General features: G+C 40.6%; 1 protein-coding gene across 6 annotated transcripts in view; it reads left to right on the top strand.

Annotated features, from left to right (window-relative positions):
• The window catches only part of mast3a (microtubule associated serine/threonine kinase 3a), a 30,494-nt gene extending 8,727 nt beyond the window's left edge, over window positions 1-21,767 (top strand). For all 6 annotated transcript variants that reach the window (XM_085438086.1, XM_085438083.1, XM_085438085.1 and 3 more), the window contains 22 exons: window positions 3,704-3,861; window positions 6,754-6,829; window positions 6,950-7,159; window positions 8,060-8,161; window positions 8,592-8,724; window positions 8,924-9,009; window positions 10,485-10,570; window positions 10,879-11,087; window positions 11,228-11,369; window positions 11,653-11,785; window positions 11,895-12,060; window positions 12,235-12,336; window positions 13,298-13,420; window positions 13,637-13,746; window positions 13,925-14,106; window positions 15,276-15,397; window positions 15,494-15,682; window positions 15,958-16,181; window positions 17,378-17,500; window positions 17,649-17,785; window positions 18,136-18,320; window positions 18,424-21,767. In XM_085438086.1, the coding sequence (XP_085294212.1) occupies window positions 3,704-3,861; window positions 6,754-6,829; window positions 6,950-7,159; window positions 8,060-8,161; window positions 8,592-8,724; window positions 8,924-9,009; window positions 10,485-10,570; window positions 10,879-11,087; window positions 11,228-11,369; window positions 11,653-11,785; window positions 11,895-12,060; window positions 12,235-12,336; window positions 13,298-13,420; window positions 13,637-13,746; window positions 13,925-14,106; window positions 15,276-15,397; window positions 15,494-15,682; window positions 15,958-16,181; window positions 17,378-17,500; window positions 17,649-17,785; window positions 18,136-18,320; window positions 18,424-19,274 (3,849 nt within the window). In that variant the 3' untranslated portion in view covers window positions 19,275-21,767. The remainder of the gene's footprint in view (window positions 1-3,703; window positions 3,862-6,753; window positions 6,830-6,949; window positions 7,160-8,059; window positions 8,162-8,591; window positions 8,725-8,923; window positions 9,010-10,484; window positions 10,571-10,878; window positions 11,088-11,227; window positions 11,370-11,652; window positions 11,786-11,894; window positions 12,061-12,234; window positions 12,337-13,297; window positions 13,421-13,636; window positions 13,747-13,924; window positions 14,107-15,275; window positions 15,398-15,493; window positions 15,683-15,957; window positions 16,182-17,377; window positions 17,501-17,648; window positions 17,786-18,135; window positions 18,321-18,423) is intronic.
• The last annotated feature ends 458 nt before the right edge of the window (window positions 21,768-22,225 follow it).

The following is a 22,225-nucleotide window of genomic DNA, read 5'->3' as shown; positions in this document are numbered from 1 at the left end:
CAACCTCTCTCTAAACCACTACCTTGGGGGCATTTAGTTCTCCACTTTACAGGACTGTGGTGTCTTGTAAACTTCCGATGCTGACTAACTGAGCTGTAAAGCCCATCAGCTTACAAAGTGTCATAAATCTGCCTATAAATGATTGTTGATTTTACAGTAGCTCAGGGATGTCAAACTCATTTTACATCGTGACCTACATACACATCTAAAGCTGGCCGGACCAGTGAAACTCCCCATTCTGCTAATATGGGGAGTTAAAGTTGGGAAGTTAACCTACATATTTAATCTCTGAATATAAAAAAGGGGGCAATTTCAACTGTATGTCTCATTTTCTACATGATAACAAAATGCTAGTACATGAAAGAAATGTGGTGGAATGACTCTTGGACCTAAATTGTAAGAAACAAATATTAATTTTACATATAGTCTAAAATTACAGCGAAAAAACTGTCCAGGTTATCCTGTGATTATAAAACAAAGATTTTATCAATTCACAAAAAATGTGGACCCATTGTTGAAAAAAAGAAAAAAGAAATCTCTGTAGTAAATAGTGGAAAAACAAACAAAACAGGAAAATATTTGACATGTAATTGTTTGTCTGTTACTTAATTACTTTGGTGTGGTTTGAATGGCCACAGGGTAGGTCTTTTGTTAGCTAAAGCTTTAAAACTTGTGCAAATAAAGTTTTAAAATTTATGCCATCCTTCACATTTTCCAAAGCCATCCTGTGGATTTGCTGATCCAATTCTACCCCCCCCCCCCCCCCCCCCCCTTTTGTAGAACACCACCAAAAATTGTAGATGTTGTGAAAAAGAATGGTCAACACTGTAAACATAGACTCTGTGCACACAACCCTTTTAGAAGTTATAAAATGCTCGATTGTCGACATGGCAGAAGTCTTTGAAAAATAACTTGCATTAATAAAAAAAAAAGTGTATGAATAATAAAATTTGTGTAACTGCCAAAATGTTTGGCTAGGTCTGTAAAGATTTGCTCATCGCTCTGTAGCTGACAGCTGGTCGCTGGACACTGCAGGCTTTGGTTATGAAGATAACGTCCTCTCCTTTTGCGTCAGTGTCCTCTCTCCCACTGAATGGCACTTCAATAGTTTGTTTCAGAGTTGAGTAGTTTAAGTCTGTGGGACAGTCTGCTAACTGTCCTACTTTTGTCTTCTCCCTTATTAGCAAGGCGTCGCCACACAGCAGGTATCTCGCATGTTTGATTGGAGTTTTTATCCTGAGGCAACCCCACAGGGAACTTTTCACAGATCTTTCACGTGAAAAGCAAAACAATCTGTTCCACTGAACCAATCTTACCACTGCTACCTGTAATTTTTACCTTTTTAAAAATTGGTATTTTGTGGTTACTGGTCACCAAATCAGTCGTAGTCTCGTGAACACCACATGAAAGCAGTAATTAGCCAAAAATATGAATTTTAATAGAATTGGCTTGTGTTATTTATTGGTTAGTTTTAGCCTATTGCACATACCGTACAAGGAAGGAATACTAGAACAAAGCTTCCACAGTGGTTGTGAAATATTTTAGAAGTAGCATCAGCATTACATAGCTCGTCAGAGTTACTTCACTGTATCTTGTTCATAGAAAAGGAATGTTTACTGTGTTTTAGCATTAAAAAAAAAAAAATCTTACTGACTCACAGTTTAGAACTTGAACTTCACTTTAAACTTACCGGGTCACTCGCCATAAACAGTAGTAGAGAAAAGTTTTGTGGTTTTAGTCTTTGGTTGTTTTGGGTTTTTTGCCATTTCCTCTGTGACAGCTTGTCTTTCTCAGATTGAGTTGCAGTCGATATAAATCCAGACTAACTGCAACCTCCTTGGCAAGGAAGCAGACTGCCAACTTTTTACAACTAGCTTTTAAGTCTACGGGGGGTTTGGATGATTGTTTTCGTTACATCTACAGAGCATTCTTGTCGCTTTAGCGTTATTATCGCTACAAATTTGTGACATTTTTGATTATAATTAGTTTTACTGATACAGTAAAGTGGTTGGAAAACTTCACACTGACAGCTTCGGGCACCGGTTGGTTTATAAAGCAGCTGTCTGGAGATGGATCCTGGTATCCTTTTTAATGACTCAGGCAGCCATAACAGGATACGTCCAAGGATGATGAATCCCTCCATCATCGACCATGTGTCATATTTTCCACCTTGGAGAGGATATTAGAATTAGTCCTCAGATGCCTTTTCCCCCAAGTTTTCCTATAATTATTGAAACAGTATTAAATGTGGTAAAAAGTAAATTTTGTTGTCATTGTTTTGTTTTGTTTTTTAAGTCAAAAGGCATAAAAGTTTTCTCATAATGGTATATTTCTCTACCTCCTATTCAACAACAACAACAAAAAAAACTTGGGGAAAGGGGAAACCAAAACACAGGAGGTTGTGTGAATTATTTACCATGTGTCCATCATTAAATGAATGACATCACACGAGACGAACTGAGTTGATCTGAGCGTGTCCTCTTTTGACTGAGGGGAAAGTACGGGAATAATAAAGCTTATCATTACAATAATACCGGTCCTGTTGAAATTTGCCGTTTCTTTTTCCTGGATGACATCACAAACGAGCAGGGGCTGTACCACATCATTTCCCTACTCAGCTTTCCCTTTCAGGAATACTGCAAGCACACTTTGTGCTGCCCAGCTATACCTGTCAGCTGTTTGCCGATGTCTTCTATGGTGATTATTAGGATTTTATCTCGAAAGCCATCGCTGAACCTGCAGTTGGCTCAAATGGAAAACAATACCCAGCTCCTGCGTCTCTGCTGAAATTCTGTATGGCCAACCACATGGCTTTGAGACGGTGAAGTCAGCCCTCCCTGTACAATGCCCCTTTCAGGCCTGCTGTCAGTGAGGTCTTTATGCAGCTCTTAGTCGATTCTGACAAGTCTCTAGTTTCCTGCTCAGCGTAGCCCCTTCACCCCCACCCCCACCTTCCTATCACTGCTCTGTCACGTCCTTGCTCTGTTGCTTTCTTTTCTTTCTTTTCTTTTTTTTTTCTCCTCCTTTTAGTGTCTCTCACTGTCTCGCTCTGCTTTTCTTTCTCGTTGGCTCTTCTGTTTTTCCTCTGGCCAATGAGCCACTCTTCTCTCTGCTCTTCCTGGGATACACAAGATCCTAGCCAAATGGGAGTTCTCATAAATTCCAGGCGGTGTGTCACACATCCTGACTTGGAAAGGAAAAAAAACAAAGCAAAACATTCACACATGCTGCCTGTCTCCATGTGTGCTGCGTGAAAAGGGCGAAATCCTACTGAAAAATGCTTTGGGGAATCTATAAAGTTCACTGAGTCTTTCTTTTCATGTAGGAAGGGATTCATGATGTTTTTTACATCACAAATCAACTCTCTGCATGTCCATATAAGGTGGTGCATCTAATTAAGATCTGCAGTGTAACATGAAAGTCTTTAAGACTTTGGTATTAACAGGATAAAGAGTGAGTCGGAGAGAGCAGACGTGTGAGTCTTACCAGAGGAAGCCTTTTAACACAGGATGTTATATAATCAAAGCACAGCCCCGCCTACGTATGAATATTTAAATAAAAATGGATAAAAGTGGTAGTGGCAGTGGTTGCTTGCTTGTTTTGTTTTTTATTTCGTTAATTTAAAAAAGAATCAATAAAAGCAACTTAACCATTGACCCTACTTCCCTGGGTTTTTTTTCTCTTCTCCACTTTTCCCTCCCAGTCCTCTTCTTCACAGGAGTTGTTGCATCAGTTGCCCTTTCAGCCCACGCAAGAGGATCTTCACTTCCTCTTCAAACATTTTCCGAGCCCAGAAAGTGTGGCAGATGAAGAAGGAGCCCACCCCATGCCCCCTGTCAGGGTCCGCTCACGCAGTCTCAGGTAACTTTCCTATACTATATGCTGATGCAGCATATAGACTGTCTCTGTTACACAAACATTTCTGTCATACTTCACTGGGCCGTTTGTTTTGAAAGGGTGGAACCGAAATCCCCCCAACTGGCTTCAGTCTCGTAGATTTAATTATGTGCTGCAGTAGCAGTTGTATACAGCAGCTCACCACACACACCACTTAAGCACAAAGATAAAACTGTTGTGTTATTAAAGGCTTATTATACTAACTGTACATTCTATATACCCTTATATATCAATTCATTAGATACACTTTAATAGTACTTCATTGGACCCTCTTTGCCTTCACAACTGCCTTAAAATTTTCATGGTTTAGTGTCAACAAGGTGCTGGAAACATTGCTCAGAGAATTTGGTCCATATTGACATGACAGCATCACTCCGTTTCTGCACAATTGTCTGCTGTGCGTCCATGATACAAAGCTCCATTGGGTTGAGATTAGGGATGGGTACCGATATCCGGTGCCATTATGGCGGTTCTGACATAAACGGTAGTAACCAGACCGAAAAGCAGCGCACATTTCGGTGCTTTATTTCTGTGCTTTTTTTTTTCTTTTTCTTTTTTCCTGAGATGTCATACACTTTGGATTCTAGCCAATCATTTTAGCTTTTCAAGAATAGTAGGCGGGCTCAGGTACGTACGCTCTTTTAGAGCAGAGCTACAGATTAAAAATGCCCAAGGCGAAGCGGTCAAAAGTCTGGCTGTACTTCACAGCAAAAGATGCAAACTCAGCAGCCTGCAACAAGTGCTTTAAGGTGACACTGTGCAAAGGAGGTGACACTTCGAATCTGATGAAACACCTAGCGACGCATAGCGTTTTTTAAAAGCCGAGAAATGCACCGTATTTGATAGCTTGCTGCAAGACTTCACAACAAGCACATCTGCTGCGGGTGTGGTAAATCTCCATTAGCGAGTTAGCGCGGATCGCCCCATGTGTGTTGCTTATCATTTTGCAGAAAAAAAGAGACTGCTAAAAATAAAAACATAAGTTTTTGGACAAAGTTTGTGTTCTCTATTCTTTAAGCACCGTTTAAGCACCAGCACCGTTTCAAAAGTACAGATTTGGCACCGGTATCAGATAAAACCTGAATGATACCCATCCCTAGTTGAGATTTGGTGATTATAGAGGCCATTTGAATACAGCGAGCTCTTTATCATGTTCGCACCAGAAATCAGAACTCATCAGACCAGGCATAATTTTTCATCGGCTGATGTTGAGCTTATTTGAATTGTAGCTTTAGTTTCCTGATCTTAGTTGAAAAGAGCGCCACTTGTTGTGGTCTTGTGCTGCTAAATTGTAGTTTCAAATCAAGGTTTCTCTTCACTGGTGTGATCATATGTGCCATATTTAAACTGAACTGTGCTCTAAATTTTCCCTTAAAAAAAAAAAAGTGTGTTTGTTTTTTTGTTTTTTTTTAAATATGCACATTTTCTCACAACAGAAAGAGAAGATCTGCTAACGGGGTATAAAATGAAAACCTCAAACTTGTAACTAGCGTGGCTAACATGCTACCCGTTCCTGCTGCTTTACTACATACTCACCAAGTAATCAGAGCTTATAGTAAATTAAATAACTTTACCTGTTAAACAGTTAAACAGCAAATGTGGGATAGACTGTGCTAAGGTTTAAGCTCACGAAGCTTGCCACCTTAAGTAGTTGTAGTTGCTCTTTTTAGAACATTGTAAAGTTGTATGTGAATGAGCACTGCCCTGTTTGGTGAGGCTGCCACTCCAGCCCAGTCTAACAAAAGTAGGCTTAATGGTTTTTCAGGAGATATTTCGCACATGATTATAAAAAGATAAATTAAATACTGTCTGGAAAGAATATGTTGGGATAATTATTTAATGTGGCTCTGGAAAAACCCTCTGTGCCATTTGTGCGTGATCCCCTGGAATAGAATAAAACCTTTTCCTCATCACTTGGCATTGCTGGACTCATCCCTCTGAATAGCTGCAATGGCAGGCTGTTTTGAGGTTGCTGTAGAGTTTTTATGACAGGCTGGGGAGGATTTTGGCAGCCCGTTGATGTGGTTGCTTTTTTGGTGACGTGTCCATGCCTGTGCCACATGCAGTAATTCGCACTGCATGTGTACACTAATACTCTATAAGTACATCTGGGTAACTCTAGCAATTACACCGGGGAGAAATCTCCCCCTTGGGTTTTACCTGACCTTTGCATAGTTGTTAATGATGCATCTAAATCAACAGCAGCTGATTGACATGTGTCGCCGTTGTTCTAAATTTGCTCTACAAGTTGCGTAAAAGGATTTCTTGCAGCCTCAAAATAGTTCCGAGTGGTCTAAGCAGTTTCCATTACCCTGAAATAAATTCATACCGCGTGTGCAACTGTTGTGGTTACCCAGAACAAGTTAAGTTCATGTCGCATATTGACATTATTGTCATTTTTAGTATGCAACGTAGTGTAAGGGAGCACCCAGGACTGTTATTTTTAACATTTGTGCTGACAGTACATTGATTTGGAACTTGTAAGGAGGGTTTAAAAAGACCCCTGCGTGTAACCGAAACCCTCTGGGTGCAACACGTGTGGTCGTGGATGGTGAACATGAGAGCCTGATCTGAATTGTGTCAAACACGCTGTTTGTATGACCTAGAATGTTAGTCAACACTTTAATTGTTAATGTGGTCATAAAATGTTATAGCTTGTTGTGTGTATGGCTGTTCAGTAAAGATATAAATGTTGATTTCATCAGTTCAGTTTGCCACTTAGTTCAGTTGTTTTTCATTTTATTTTAGTTTGGTCTCCATTATTTGTTAATGGCATTTGTGCAAAAAAATATCGACATTTGTAATATTTTTTATCTGGTTTTTGTTTTTTTCTCCTTTTGTCTTCTTTCTGTGAAGCCCTGGACGGACCTGTGGGGTGTTTGACAATGAGATTGTCATGATGAATCACGTCTATAAAGAACGTTTCCCTAAGGTAGCTCCCTTTCTGTGTGAAAGTCTCATAATCAAAGTTAAAATCTTCAACTGCTCACTAAATGGATTAGAAATGTATGCAGTACTGGTTTAAACGAAGGCTTTCATTTTTGTTTCCCAGGCGACGGCCCAGATGGAGGGTCGGCTGCTCGACATCATTGCAGAGTGTTCCCCGGACACCGCTCTGCCCCTGGCTGATGGTGTGCTTGGATTCATTCAGCACCAGCTGGTGGAGCTCGCCAGAGACTGTCTGGACAAGTCCCAGAATGGCCTGGTGACCTCCAGGTACTTCATGGAGCTGCAGGAGAAATTGGAGAAGCTGTTGCATGAGGTGGGTGTCTCTCATCTTTAGTAAATGATTTTTCATCTTTTTCATACAGAGAATTTTTTTTCTCTTCTTTTCTTTTTCAAACAGTCAGGGAGTGTTGGTTCTTTCTAAGATGTTTCTAGCTGGTGTTATTGTTGGTAGCTCAGGTTGCCCTCTGGGACATTGCATGCTGTACTATAGCAGCACTGAGGACACTGAACATTGAAATGAAAAGGCCCATTTCCTCTGTTAATATTCTGCTGATTCCACTCCATCCGTCAATAATGTTCTGTATTTTGTGTTATTACATAGGGGTGTGCAGTGGTCAAGTGTTCAGTTTTGTAATGATTGTGTATTCTACAGCAAAACAGTGGTTTAAATGATTATTTTGTCATATAATAATTTCTTTAATTAGTATATTCTTTGTGGCCACAGAAATTGTTTTGACCCTTCTCCACATGCTAAAATGCATATGTTGAGTTGCTTGCTAGTGTTGCTTTTTCATAAAGGTGTTTACAATTTTTTTTAGAGTGGATTTTTCTGTGTTTAGCAGGGCAAGAGTTTGTTTTAAACTGACTGCTGAATAATCGCTCCTCTGACTGTTTCACCACCTCTATCATACACTTTCTGAACCTGCTGTTTGATCAAAGCGCTGTTGGATTTAGATAAGCAAGAATGAGTGTTAAAAAGTCAAATGTTTTTCCATTATTTATAAGCCTGGCAGAGCATGCAGTGAGTATTGATTCAACATGTTGAAATACCAGCCCTTGAATCACCACCAGACAATGTAAGGGGATGAAATGGATGCTAAAAATATCACCCGACAAGTGCAGACAGCTTCTTTGGATGAGTTGTGGTGGCTCATGGCTTGTGTCAAATGGATTAGGTCACTATAATAATCACATCACTATTTGTTCTGTTCAGGCGTATGAGCGCTCAGAGAGCGAGGAGGTGACCATCATCACCAAACTGGTCAAGAAGATTCTCATCATCATCTCCAGGCCTGCCAGGCTGTTGGAGTGTCTGGTAAGACTCAATGACAGACGCAGTAATAATCACAGCTTTACGAGTGACGTAATAACACTATGTCCATCAGCTTAGATGCATGCGTGAAAGTTGACTCATACATGATGTTGACATCTTGTAGTAGCGATTAGTTTGTGCAGTAATAATAACCCAGCTTACTGTTTACTAAGCCAAGTTCACCTTGCTAGCCTGGGTCTGTTGTTAGTAAGGTGCCAGTGATGCTCCAGTTTTCCAGGCCAGAAAAAAAGCCCAGATTGGAGCAGAAACATTTTTCTGTCATTTTTCAGCATTTTTAATTGTATTACAATGTTTGATCCATCGTTTCCCGATGTAGTAGTTGAAGCTTTTCTACATATTATGTCAACAAAGTAATGTATATTTGAGTGAAACCTGAACTGTCTTTCCTTTATTTTTTATATTTTGAATCCAGGAGTTTGATCCAGAGGAGTTTTACCAACGTTTGGAGGCTGCAGAGGGTCAAGCTAAAGTAGGACAAGGCATCAAAACTGATATTCCCAGATACATAATCAGCCAGCTGGGCCTTACCAGAGACCCCCTGGAAGGTGCAGATTTAAAAAATATATATATATTTCTATCTCATTATTGCTTACTTCAGATAAATTTGAAAACCCTAATGCAGTTAGCTTAAATAAATCATTGTGAACTAATCTCGTAAGATACAGTGACAGTTTTGTGATTTTTAACTTTGATTCGCACTGGCGTTTAATAAAGTTGGATCTGTTTTGTCTGCTGCCGTTACAGAGATGGTTCATTTGGAGCATACTAGCCCGATTCACAGATCAGCGAGCAGAGAGTCTGATGACACTGGAGAGGCAACATCTGCACAGGTATAAGCTTACATTAAACGGTTACCAAATGCATACAGTGAACCCTAAAGTGACCCAGGAAGAACAGATGGCGCTCATGTCTCACGTATTTTAAAAATATTCCACATCCTTTAGATTAGATTTATTTGCTTTAAGATTGTCTTACTAGTTTTTAAGTCACCGAGTGGCAACCTTTGTTGATACGGTGTTGATTTCTTAGGGTTTTTTTCCATATCTGTCACACATAAATGATCATCAAAGAAATTTTATTACTAAACACTTCTAAACCTACCTAACCCTCTGTGAAAAAGTAATTGCCTCCTTAAATAATAAATTAACTGATTAACCACATTTTTTTTGAAAAACTGAATTTCATTTCACAAGCTACATTCAGGCCTGGTTACGACCAGACCTGCTGAATCAAAAAGATCACTTAAATAGAAGCTGTCCATCAAAATGAGACGGGCACATCGTGTCACGATTTAAAGAAACAGTCGAGGGGAAAAAAAGTCACTGACATCTGCTAGTTTGGAAAGTTTGCCAAAGTGAACCACAGTGTGAGCCATTATCCACAATGGAGAAAACTTGGAACAATGGTGAACGTTCCCAGGAGTGACCTGCATTGAGGACTTATCACAAAAAAAACTAGAACATCATCTAAAAACATCCAATCCTCAGTTGCCTCAGTTAAGGTCAGAGGTTATCATTCAACAATAATGAAGAGATTCTACCAGAAAATCCTGAAGGAGGGTGTCTGGCCATTAGTTCATGGCGTAAACCAAAGATCACCTAGGTTATGTACCAGCACAATGATTCAAAACACACCAGCTAGTCCACCTCCGAATGGCTCAATAACAGCCTTTTTTTTTTTTTTTTTTTTTTTTTTTTTTAATAAATACAGTCCAGGCAAGTTTGGATAGTTTTTTTTTTTCTTCTTAATGAATGAATGAATGAAATCATAATTAAGAAAATTTGGCTTGTCTTTGTTTAATATTAAAATTTGTTTGATCTGAAACATTGAAGTGTGACGCATATGTGAAAAACCTAAGAAGTTTGGAATAGGCAAATACCTTTCCACAGCACTGGATGTATTAGCAGGTTCCCAAAATCCCAGCCTTCAGCCTTTCACTGTGTGGATTTGGCATACTCTTTGCATCATTGTTGTTGTTGTTGTTTTTTTGTTTTTTAAATCATTTTTCTCTAGCAATTTGTGTTGCGTGCATAAAAGATGCTCCAGTTGATAAAGCAGAGCTGAATTGTGTCTGTGACAGGATTAACTGTGGTGGGTGACGAACTTGACGGCTGTGGCATATGCACCAAAGAAATATTAAATGCCATTTGGCAGAGCATGCAGATTATTCTTGATTCAATGCTATTTAAGTGATAAATGGAGCTCTCGTTAACATGAAAAAAATTCTCCAAAAGTAACACAGCAGCTGTAATTTTTTTCCTCTCCCCCTTTCTCTTTCTCTCTCGTTGGGATTTGCGTGATTCAGAACCGTGCAGCCTGCACCCCTCCTCGTAGGAAACCACTGGAAAGCGACTTTGAGACTATAAAGCTCATTAGCAACGGCGCCTATGGGTGAGTAAGACAGACTTCTTTGTTTGCGTTTGACTGAGTCAGTCGCACCAAGAACCACAGAGATCTAAATAAAAGTGGAAACTAAAATGTGGATGTGTTTTTGTAGTATTTTTGTGTTCAGGCTGGAATTAGTCAGGGCAGTTTCATTTCCAGTCTGAACTGATATTTACCACTATGTGATTCCCACAATTGATTTTCTTTGTATTATCTCCCTGCTTTCTTTGTTGATGATTGCTGATTATTTATTCTGTCTCTCTTTGTGTTGTCACTGCCTCTCCCCTTCCTTTTGCCTCTGTTCTCTTACACAGGGCCGTATTTCTGGTGCGCCACAAAGACACTCGTCAGCGTTTTGCTATGAAGAAGATCTACAGGCAGAATCTGATCCTTAGAAATCAAATCCAACAGGTGTTCGTAGAGCGAGACATCCTCACCTTTGCTGAAAACCCATTTGTGGTTTCCATGTTCTGCTCTTTTGAGACACGGAGGCACCTGTGCATGGTTATGGAATATGTGGAAGGTACAGTTGGTTCAGACTGTAGACACATAGAGACACATGCACACCAAGCTCTTATATATCTACCATACAAGGTACACCTTTAAGTCTAAGTCACCTGACCTGAAAGCGTTTTTCATGGTGGCCTCATTTGTGTTTTTAAGGTGGAGATTGTGCCAATCTGTTGAAGAATATCGGTGGGCCTCTGCCTGTGGACATGGCCAGGATGTATTTTGCTGAGACTGTCTTGGCTTTAGAGTACCTTCACAACTACGGCATTGTACACAGAGACCTCAAACCTGACAAGTGAGTCAGGCAAACGGATGAACAAGGAGAATATTCTTATTCCTTCCCCCCTCCCCCATATTTCTTGTGAACGCCTTAAGGCAGCGCTAAATAACTTAAAAGCTTTCATCATTTTTAAACTTGCAGTGATCTGTAGGGAGATGGAATCTTTCTGAAGATAGAGCAGAATATTTTCAAACTTTGAGTCTTTGATATTTTTTTTTCTCTAAAGATGAAATTCCAGTGCTTTGAGGGCAAGCATTTGATGTAACATGAAACATTTCTGTGCTTACTTCCTTTGTAGTTTGCTGATCACCTCCATGGGACATATTAAACTGACAGACTTTGGACTTTCAAAGATTGGCCTAATGAACATGACAACCAACTTGTATGAAGGACACATTGAAAAGGATACCAGAGAATTCATTGACAAGCAGGTTTGTCTCTTCTCGCTTGTCTTTTTTTTTCATCTCCTCTGATTTTGAGCTTCTCTAAAATCCGCCTTTTCTCTTTAACTCTGTTTATTTTTTTTAAACCTGTCTACAGGTGTGTGGTACTCCAGAATATATCGCTCCAGAGGTGATCCTGAGGCAGGGCTATGGGAAGCCTGTGGACTGGTGGGCCATGGGGATCATCCTTTATGAGTTCCTAGTGGGCTGTGTGCCTTTCTTTGGAGACACACCAGAGCAGCTCTTTGGTCAAGTGGTTAATGGTAGGAAATCTTTCAATTGAACTCATAGTTAGTTATTTTTATACACGTAAATCCAATCCATTTGTCATCCTCTCGCTCAAAATTCTGCAATAGATCTCTGTATTTTGGCACATCAGTCCCCTGGGCTTTGTAGATACCTTTAGTTCCCTTCGTTGCATTCTCTCCTGTGTTCAGATGATATTATCTGGCCGGATGGAGAGGATGCCCTGCCAGCTGATGCTCAGGACCTTATCACCAGACTTTTGAGGCAGAACCCTCTGGAGCGCCTGGGAACAGGTTGGTGACAGCATGATTGCTGATGGATGAAAAACCTTCTCTGGGCCTCGGGACAGTGTGACTCTGAGGTGGCCAGAAAAAGGCAAAAACATGCTTTTTGTGACAGATGTGTCACTGGGTGTCTTACCAGGAGGTCATAGTCTGCACAAGGCCTCATGTGGAGGAATTTAATTTTAAGAGTTTAAATAAAGTTGGCACAGGAATAAGGAAGGATTTGAGGTCTTCTGTGTGTTTATTTGGCAGATTATTCATTAATAGAATTTTACATTAACCAGGCTTGATAAAATTGTTTCCCATAGACCTCCCATAGAGACAGAGAGGTCGACTAGTTCACAGTAATCAATAAGCTCTCTAGAGCTTTCTGACTTGAATGTTTTAGACTTCAAATTTCCACTGTTTTGACTTCTTTACACTTTGTTTGTGTTTAGGTCACTGTATGGGTTAGGACCTCTTTACTTTTCAGGCCTTTTAATTATGCACACTTTCAAAAGATCATTAAGGTCAGCTGACCAGATGCTTTTGGTTGTACCGGGAAGCTGGTTAAACCACAGATCAGGCCTTTGCTGTAACTGCAGGTAAACTTTGAAGCAGTCCGTTACACTTAAGTTATTTGAAAACTCATTTTTACTCTTGACATTTAAACCTGACTGAGACTTGAAATTTAATGTCTTATTGCATCCTATGTTGCACAGCACTAAATGCTTGTTTTTAAATTTTCTTATTAATTAACTTGAATTTATAGAAAATAGCAGCAAATTAGTTTTACAATAAGCATAAAGCCAGAGACCAGGAGAATGGAATGAAATTCAGTTAAGTTTTATTTATATAGCACCAAATCATGGCAACAGATGCCTCAAGGCGCCTCAGTGCAACAAAGAGTCTGGCTGGGGATCAGACAAGCTCAGACTCAAGTCTGGGGACCTCGATGCCCATATTTGAGTTTAATAACTTCTTTCTCCAGGTGGGGCCACTGAGGTAAAGATGCACAATTTCTTCCTTGGCCTGGACTGGAATGGTCTCCTGAGGCAGAAAGCTGAATTCATCCCACAGTTAGAGAGCGAGGAGGACACCAGCTACTTTGACAGTATGTGGATTTACTGACTGTGGGCCTTTTATGAAGTAGATGCACTGCATTGTTAAAAACCTGTGAGGAGAAATTCATTTGGAAATGAGCTCTCAGAAAATGGATGATTTTATGAGCTAAATTTGTAGCAATGCAGCATGGTGGTAGTTTTAATTTGGATAGGAAACTGTTCCCAGTTTGTGATCATTTATTGCATGCCACCATGTTTCCCTCCAGCCCGATCAGAGCGATACTGTCATCTGGGCTCAGATGACGATGAAACAAATGATGATGAATCATCTCTGGAGCTACGACAGTTCTCCTCTGTAGCCCACCGCTTCAGCAAGGTACTCGTTACTACCCATGAGTTATAATCAATATTAATACCTGGCTCATGGAACAAAGCAAGACTTTTTGTTTTGGTGTTGTAATTTGGTTAATGAAATACCTCTGGTTATTTGTAGGATATAAAAAAAAAAACCCTTCTTCTTTAATCCATGCCACCTTTTTCCTCTTAAACTCCAGGTGTACAGCAGCACAGAGCACCTGTCCACCTCCACTCCATCCAACCTGAGCCTGTCGTCATCAGACCGAAGCCACAGTGAGGAGAAGGAGGACCGATGGGAGGGCAGGGGAGTCCTTTCCCCTGGTGACGGACACAAACATTTGGCGAGTGCAGACAAGAGGGCAGATGGACACAGGGGGAGGTGAGAGCATGGAACAAGGGAGAGTGATGTCCTTATTATGAGAACAAAACTATCACAGCCCTCTCTGTATTCACAAAATATAATAGTCTCTCGTATTGGGTTGAAGCGTTTCCTATTTCAAAAGGGCAAATTTTATAGAGGTCTTTTCACGTCGTTTTGTATTAAACCAATGAGCCATTCTAAAGTTCCCCCAGTTGGATGTTTTCTTGCATGCATGTCAGATGGAGGCCTTTACATTGCCCACGGGTGTAAACACAAGTGATATATCCATTCAGCGTTTACTGAAGCCTCCCTGTGTGGTGCTGAATGGAGTGAACCATTAAACCATAAAAGAGAAACAGGATATCTAAGAAGAAAATTGATTAAAAACCACAAAATACCAAATAAGCTCATTTTGCTGCAGTTTTCGAATAAAATATTTAGGGCTGCAGCTATTGATTATTTCATTAATTTAGTAAAAGCCTTGACATAAGAACACCCCAAGCCCCCCTTTAGACTTCCCAGTGTTTACTGCTTCCATATAAAAAGGACGGCTGGAGTCAGCCTTCAGCTCATCTTCCTATTTTAATGTAGCTTTACTTCTGTAGCTTTAGAGCTGATTTTTTTGCTGTGTAAAGTAAATGGTGGTGGATGAAGAGGCCTTTCTTAATGTCTGAGTTTGTTGATCAGGTGCTTCAATGAAGGACTCTCACTAGCTGTTTCCCAGTAATGGTTTTAATGGTGATTACAGGAACAGAGCTGCTGTTTTGGACACTAGAAACACTTTTGTCTTTCACTAAACCTGAGCTCAACATCTCAGTATCAACTTGTTAAACTGTGTCATCATCACTATTGTTGTTGTTGTGTTATCAATGTTAAACACTTTTGTTAAATGTTAAATCGTTTACCACAGAGCCGTGTGCATCGAAGCAAAGAATGTGCGTCAAGCATTTTTTTTTTTTAAATTTAAAATAATTGAATCATTCACATTACTCAGTGACTCGTTGCAGCCCTATAAGTAATGCACTTTTTAAAAAAACGTAGTGGCAGTTCTTCTTGTTTTTATTGTTGAAAGACATTTATTGTGTAGTTAGGAAGGAAACTGTTGTTTACTGCCCAATTTCTAAAAGAGAAACTTAGCTAAAATCTGCATTTTTATTGGACCTGCATTTTACCTTTATCTTTCTCAGTCTCCGTCCACGTGCGTCATCCAGCTCCTCACAGTCGGAACGCAGCACCAGCCCACTGGTAATGAACAACACCCAGAGCTTTGACATCATGCCTCGAGTTGCCATCCCTGCTGATGAGGAGGGTAAGAGTATAATAAATGCAGAAACTACCTTATCTACTTTTTTTTTTTTTGCTGCTGTGAAACACTAGTACTCACACATTGTACCCACTATTGTAGATGGGATGGTTTCCAACCTGCGCCGCATCCGTCTCCGGAGCAACAGCACAGGTACGAGGCCATCCTTCAGGAGGGGGGCATCTCGACGCATCGCACATCAGTTAGAGACCCCAGAGAAACCCAGGTCCCCCTCTGGAAAAGTCCCCAAGTCTGCATCAGTCTCTGGCCTTTCACTCATCATTACCCCAGGTATCTTTGCAGGATGAATGCATTATAGAAAGTGTTTGGAATTAAAAGAAAATGGTGACAAGAAACGAGTGTTCATGTATTCACAGTGCCCTCTACAGCCTAATATTGTGTAATTATTGTAAATATTGTAAAACACATTATTTATATTGAAGTCAAGATTAGAACAGTGTTTGTTTGGTTTTAATTACTGGATGCAGCATTTTAAAAACAGTAGTGCTTACACTTTATAAAGACTCAGCTGTGTTTCTTCCTGCTTCTCTTCTGCTCCTAACTAGATGACTCAGGAGGTCCTCCTACGAGCCCCAAATCTTCTTTGTCCTTATCATCCAACCCCTCGTCCAGAGACTCGTCTCCCAGCCGCGATCTGTCCGTCAATGTCAGCTGCCTCAGGCCTCCGGTGGTTATCCACAGCTCTGGGAAAAGGTTTGGGTTTGCGCTGCGAGCCATCAGAGTCTACATGGGAGACAGTGACGTCTACACCGTTCATCACATGGTCTGGGTATGTGATCTTATCTGGTACTGACTAGATTTATACTATATTGGGAATCAAAAGCATAGATGTTTAAATAACTTTATGGCCTCTTTTTCTGCGCTGGCCCTAAAAATGAGTGAAATCAGCATCACCAAGCTCAGCAACATGCAAACACTGAGAGACTGTTTGCTAGTTTTTAGGTATGCGTAGGTATAATTTAAAACCAAATGACTCAAAATAGTTTCCAGCACATGGCAAAGAAATTGTGCCATCTGCTGGTTTCCTGTTGGAACATGTCAAACTTTTTCTTTTACTGAACTGAGGTTTTAAACAAAGCTTATGCAATTTGGTATGATTCGGTTTACATTCTCGTGATTTGACAACAGCTGCTTCACTCAACCAGAAAGCCAATAGTCAGACTCATAGAACCCCAAAAATTGACCCTCCTCACTCTTTTAAAAAAAAAAGCCTTTATAAAAGCTTCTTCATAGCCTTTCACTTTATAGGAGAACTCTGTGGTCATAATATGATGGACATGGTCAACAACAATACTCAGACAGGCTGCTGCATGTAAACGATGCTTAGTCAGTACTAAGAGGCCCAAGCAGCCAAAAAAATATTCCCCACACCATTACACCACACTGAACCGTTATTATAAGGCATGATGGATCGATGCTTTGTCAACCATCTGAACGTTGCAGCAGAAATTGAGACTCATCTCCCAACATTTTTCCAATCTTCTGTTGGCCAGTTTTGGTAAACCTGTGTGAATTGTAGCCTCAGTTTTCTGTTCAGGAACAGGAGTGGCACCCACTATGGTCTGCTTCAAGGTTCAGAGATGCTCTAATTAGATTCATATGAGTCTGTATATACCTTAACATTCACAAACGCTTGACTCTCATCTGGTCCTGAGGTGGGGTTGAAAATTTTAATTGTGCACTCACTGTCAGAGCCCTGAAGCTGTAGGACAAGCTGACTGATGAAATCAAGTCAGCAGACTCAGCGACCTCTCTTAAATTTCTTCAAGAAGCATACCTTTATTTATGAAACCTTTATGCTGCCGTGATACTTTGTTGCTATACATGGCATTTTTTTCACACAACAAGTTTAAACTAAGTAAACCAAAAACACTAGTTTTACTAATTGCATAGGTGAAACGCAGCAACAGCCATTTAGATGGTTGCTTTACCAGTAATTGTGAGGTTGTGTCTGTTTGGATCTAGTGCGTTGAGGAGGGCAGTCCTGCACACGAGGCAGGATTGAGGGCAGGTGACCTCATCACTCACGTCAACGGAGAGTCGGTCCAGGGTCTCGTACACACTGAGGTGGTGGAGCTTTTGCTTAAGGTATGTGGATAACGTGTTTTGTTTCGGGGGTTTTTGTTGCTTTTTTAAAATGATCATTATAATGTATGGAAGATTAAAACTGTCAAATTAAAGAAAGAATTTAAATAGAAATTTCAATTTTTTATTTTATTTTATTTTTTTGCGACAGAGTGGCAACAAGGTGACCCTCCAAACCACTGCTCTGGAGAACACTTCTATCAAGGTTGGACCTGCTAGAAAAGCGAGCTACAAGGCCAAGATGGCCCGGCGGAGCAAAAAGAGCAAGAGGAAGGACGGACAAGACAGGTACACGGGCGAGAATGAAATCATATTGAAGAATTGGACGTTTTACTCCTCCTTGAAGCCTCATGTTAGATCTCAGATAAATAGCAGAGTTCCTATTTGCTGATTTTGCAATTATAAAGTCGGCAAATGGAAAAAAAAGGATTTTTTTTTTTTTCATTCTGCAAGTCTGATTCGTGCATTAAAAACCTTAAAGCCTCCGAAAAGCTTTTTGTAAGAGAGACGGAGTGATGCTCCTAGAGAAGCTTTGATTAGCATTACAGTAACACGAGTTGGCTCCTTGTCTCAGATGTAAATGATGTAAATTTGCTTTTTTACAATTTTTTTTATTTTTTATTAATTTACTTTTGTAGCAGACGACGCAGCATCTTGAAGAAGCTGTCTAAGCATACACCGCCTCCACCCATGCAGAGCAGTCGTAGCTTCTCTTCGGGGTTCCACCAATCATCTAGTGACAGCCTCTCTGGCTCACCAACACAAAGCCTCTCTCCTGGGCCTTCAACACCTTGTCGCTCCCCAGCCCCTGACCACTCTGGAGGTGAGAGAAGAGGACAATCGTTCTTGTAGTGATGTAGTTGTCTCTTTCTGGAGGAAGTGTATCCACTAAATCTAAACTCTTTTTTTTTTTTTTGTTTTGTTAGATTCAAGTTCTTCTCCTTGCTCCAGCTCTCCAAACTCGCCCGTACCGCAGGCTCGTCCCAGTTCTCTTCACGTCTTGGGTCGCTACACGAAAGCTGGTCGTTGCAAGTCCACCAGCAGCATCCCTCCTTCGCCTCTGGCCTGTATCCCACCACCCCAATCTCTTTCTCCTCAATGCTCGCCATCTAGCCTCCCAAGTCACCCCAAGTCCCTGCACAGTTTTCACGGCAAGACTTTGTCACCTCCTACAATCGCTCGTCATTCTGTGCGTCCTCGCAGCGCAGAACCGCCGCGCTCACCGCTGCTCAAGAGAGTTCAGTCAGCAGAGAAACTGACTGGTGACAAGATGACTGGGGGTTACCACGGAGATAGGAAGGCTTACAGCACCCGACGTCACACTATGGAGGTGCCCTTGTCTGAGGGAGAGGGGCTGGAGGACCTAGAGGGAGACAAAGCTACAGGGTTTGTTTGCGTAGGCGAGCACGGCCGCCAGGGCCTACACATTGGAGGGCAGAGAGGCCACCAGGACACAGCCAGCGGAGGCAGCGATCACCACCGCTCTGCTGCCTTGCCACAACAGCGCAGCACCAACAACCACTCAAAAGAGATGGTGGTGATGAGGAAGCTGGCTCTATCAGAGCGCAGAGACTCCTTCAAGAAACAGGAGGCGGTCCAGGAAGTGAACTTTGACGACTTGGAGGAGGCGGCTCTAAGCCCCACACTTCCTGTCACACAGTCAAAGGCGTTCAAGGCATCCTGGATCAACTCGTCACAGTCGGAACCCAGCAGCAAGCTGGGATCACAGGGTACCACACCGCAGAAAACCAAGTCAAAAGACAAAGAAGGGCGTTAGTTGTTCAGTTCTATTTTGCAGGGATCACAGGTCAGAGAAGATGAGGCTTTGACCTGCTATCGTACTTGCATTTAAAGGCCTTGCATGTGTCCAGAAAACTGTGACCAAGTCCCACATCATCACAGAAACAAAGAGTCTGCATTTCTCAGTACCACACGCATCCTCCAACACTGTTAACAGATTAATGACTGCCAAACGAAGTTTACTTCAGAGTTGCTCGATTTCTCTCTCGGTTCTCAAATCACTGTGGCGCCTCTAACGGATGTAATTATAAATATTTGTTGTTTTAAACGAAGAAACTTATTTATGACTTTTTAATGATTATTTGTTTTTGTTTTGTTGTTTTTTAATTTGTTTGTTTGTTTGTTTTTTAAGTTGCTATAAATGCCTCGGACGCTTCAGCTGTTCTAATTTTAGGAAGTGCACAGGAGAAAAGCCAGGCAACAACTTCTCAGTGTAGTCTTAGTAGGTGTGGAGGGAAAACAAAGATAATATTAGTCAATATTGCAATATTCATATGATTCTTTTTTTTATATACTGTTGTGTGTGTGTGTGCGTGCGTGTGTAACGGGATGTTGTTTCATATACAGACTGTAGTGCTCATCCTGCACTGTATATGCTAAAAAGTTCCATAACACGTTTTTTGCTGCCTCTCTGAAGAAATCTATCATGCGGATTGTGATCGTGACGATTCGGAGTCATTGTTTCTCGACGCATGTACAAATCGGGACAAAAGGAAAAATAACAACATTGCAACAGTTGTCAGCTAAGCTGTGGCGCCAAAGCATGGTTTAGCTTAATAATAGGTACTGTAGTTGTACATAAGAAGCCTCATGTATGCTTGGGTCTACCGCCACTGGCTGTCCTGTTTTTTGTTTTTTGTTTTTTTGTATCCGTGCTGCCACCCGTCTGTAAGTTGTTTAAATTATAACCTGATCAACACGCAGGTGTGTAGATAAAGCTTAGTGGCTACCTTCCCGGCTGCTGCATCCGACCTCCGATACCTTTGTGAACCTAACCTCCGTCCAGCTCCTTACAAGCGTAGTCTAGCAGAAGTGTTTGCACAAGTCATAGCTGCCGTGTAACAGTGAGAGTACATTTATATTTCAGGGTGATCTCTTTCTCTGTGGGATTCAGAAATTGTACAGTGGATGCAACAAACAAATCTGGCTCACTTGGCTGTTTTTTTTGTTTTGTTTTTTTATGTGTTTTATGGATGAATGTTTACATTTCAATGCAAATATGTGGGTGGACTTCAGTGGAATCTGTTAAATTATTGTATGGGGAAAAAAGAGAGGGAAGGCGCAGGAGAGGCAGACCTGAGGCCCTGGGTGGATGAAGGAATGATTCAGTGGTAATCTCCTTTTTGTATATTTTGATATGGAAACAGTCTTGTTGCAGTACTAATTACCTATGCTGTTGTATATCATATAAACAATGGTGGACCTTATAACAGCTATCAGTGAAATGTAAGGGTGGATGGACTCGTGTAAGATGTGAGTTAAGTGGCATGGCTTTAATCCCAAGTTGCGATTGACTGTAAAGAGTTGTGCATCTTTTACATCCCAGTAAATCTCCACGGTTTTACTCTGTTTGAGAGCTTGGAAGTTTTGTTGGATAGGCCTTGAATTCTTGAATTTGAGGCTTTCAGCTTTAAAAATTTGTTTTTTACGGTGAGATATAAACAAATGGTATTTGGTTTTCCATTATGTACTCTTTAACTAGTTTTTACTTTAAAAAAAAAAAATTCTAATCCTGTTCTTGTTTTTGTTTTGTTTTTTGTTTTATTAGTAGTATTGTTTTACTCCCAAGAACTGTTTGGATTGGCAACTAAAAAAAATCAAAGTGGTTAGAGAAGAGGAATTTGTTGATTGTTCCTCTTTTTGTGAAGGTTCACATCTATGTTTTGCAGTCAAGGGAGATTTAAATAAGGATTTCTCAAAGAATTTCAGCATATTGAACCTTGGATAAAGGTTATGTTGTGTGAATGAAAACGTAGACCTTTTTTCACTGTACTTTAGGGAGAAATGTGTGTATGTGCGTTTTATCACTAAATTTCTGATGCAATATACATTTTAATATGTTCTTAGTGTTGAATTGCTTTATTTTTCATTGTAGTATCCCATGACTTTTGTTGGGTCACCCTGTTAAACTTTTATAAATCAGGCACAGGTCTGAGCAGCAGCCCATTTTGCATCAAATGAAGCGTCAGAGTGAACTCCTTGTGTCTGATCGGCTTGTGCGTTCATGTGTATGACAAATTCACTGTAACAGCCCCCACCCTTCACATTTTTCACTTGTGTTTTTGTATTGGTGTGCCCCACCACCATCACCACTCAACCCCCTTGTCTCTACGTGGCAAACTGCCCTTTGTGAAATGCCTACCATGTGGGTATCTGGTGCAGACTGGTGTGACATTGTCTGTTATTCTCTTGTCTCAACAGTGCTTGAAATAAATGAATTTCCAGAGGACTGGAAAGTCCAAGACTACAAGACGTTGCACTTGTCATTTGTCCTCCTATAATAATATTTGCACATTTACAGTACTGTATCAAAAAAAATTATAGTTTTTCTTACTTCGTGCACCCTTTTCTTAATTATTTGCTTCCAAGGAGACAAACTTTCTTGTAATTCTTTAAGTGCTCTGGAGCAATAGTTCTCCATGATTTCTGAAGGTCTTTTCAAAGTTTTTGGGGGGGCGTTGGCTCCTTTTTTTAAAAATCATTTTCAGTCCAGTCCTTGTACCCGACCATTTTAAAAGGAAATTTTTCTTTTTCCAATTTAAAAAAAAAAAAAAAAAAAAAAAGAAAAAGAAAAAAAAAGACCAGTGTTGTGTAGCTGAAAACTTTGAACATCTTAGCATGGTATGCAGCAGGTCCTTAAAACATTTGAGGAAACTGGACAGTGGGAGACAAAATAAGAAGCAGCAAATGGTAAATGGCCTGTATTTA

Source organism: Copadichromis virginalis, linkage group LG18 (genome assembly GCF_057382275.1).
Source record: "Copadichromis virginalis isolate Kocher_CV1m ecotype Utaka linkage group LG18, C_Virginalis_male_GT1.1, whole genome shotgun sequence".
NCBI lineage: Eukaryota > Metazoa > Chordata > Actinopteri > Cichliformes > Cichlidae > Copadichromis > Copadichromis virginalis.
The sequence above is the reverse complement of the archived record's forward strand: the minus strand, read 5'-3'. Positions and strand labels throughout refer to the sequence as shown.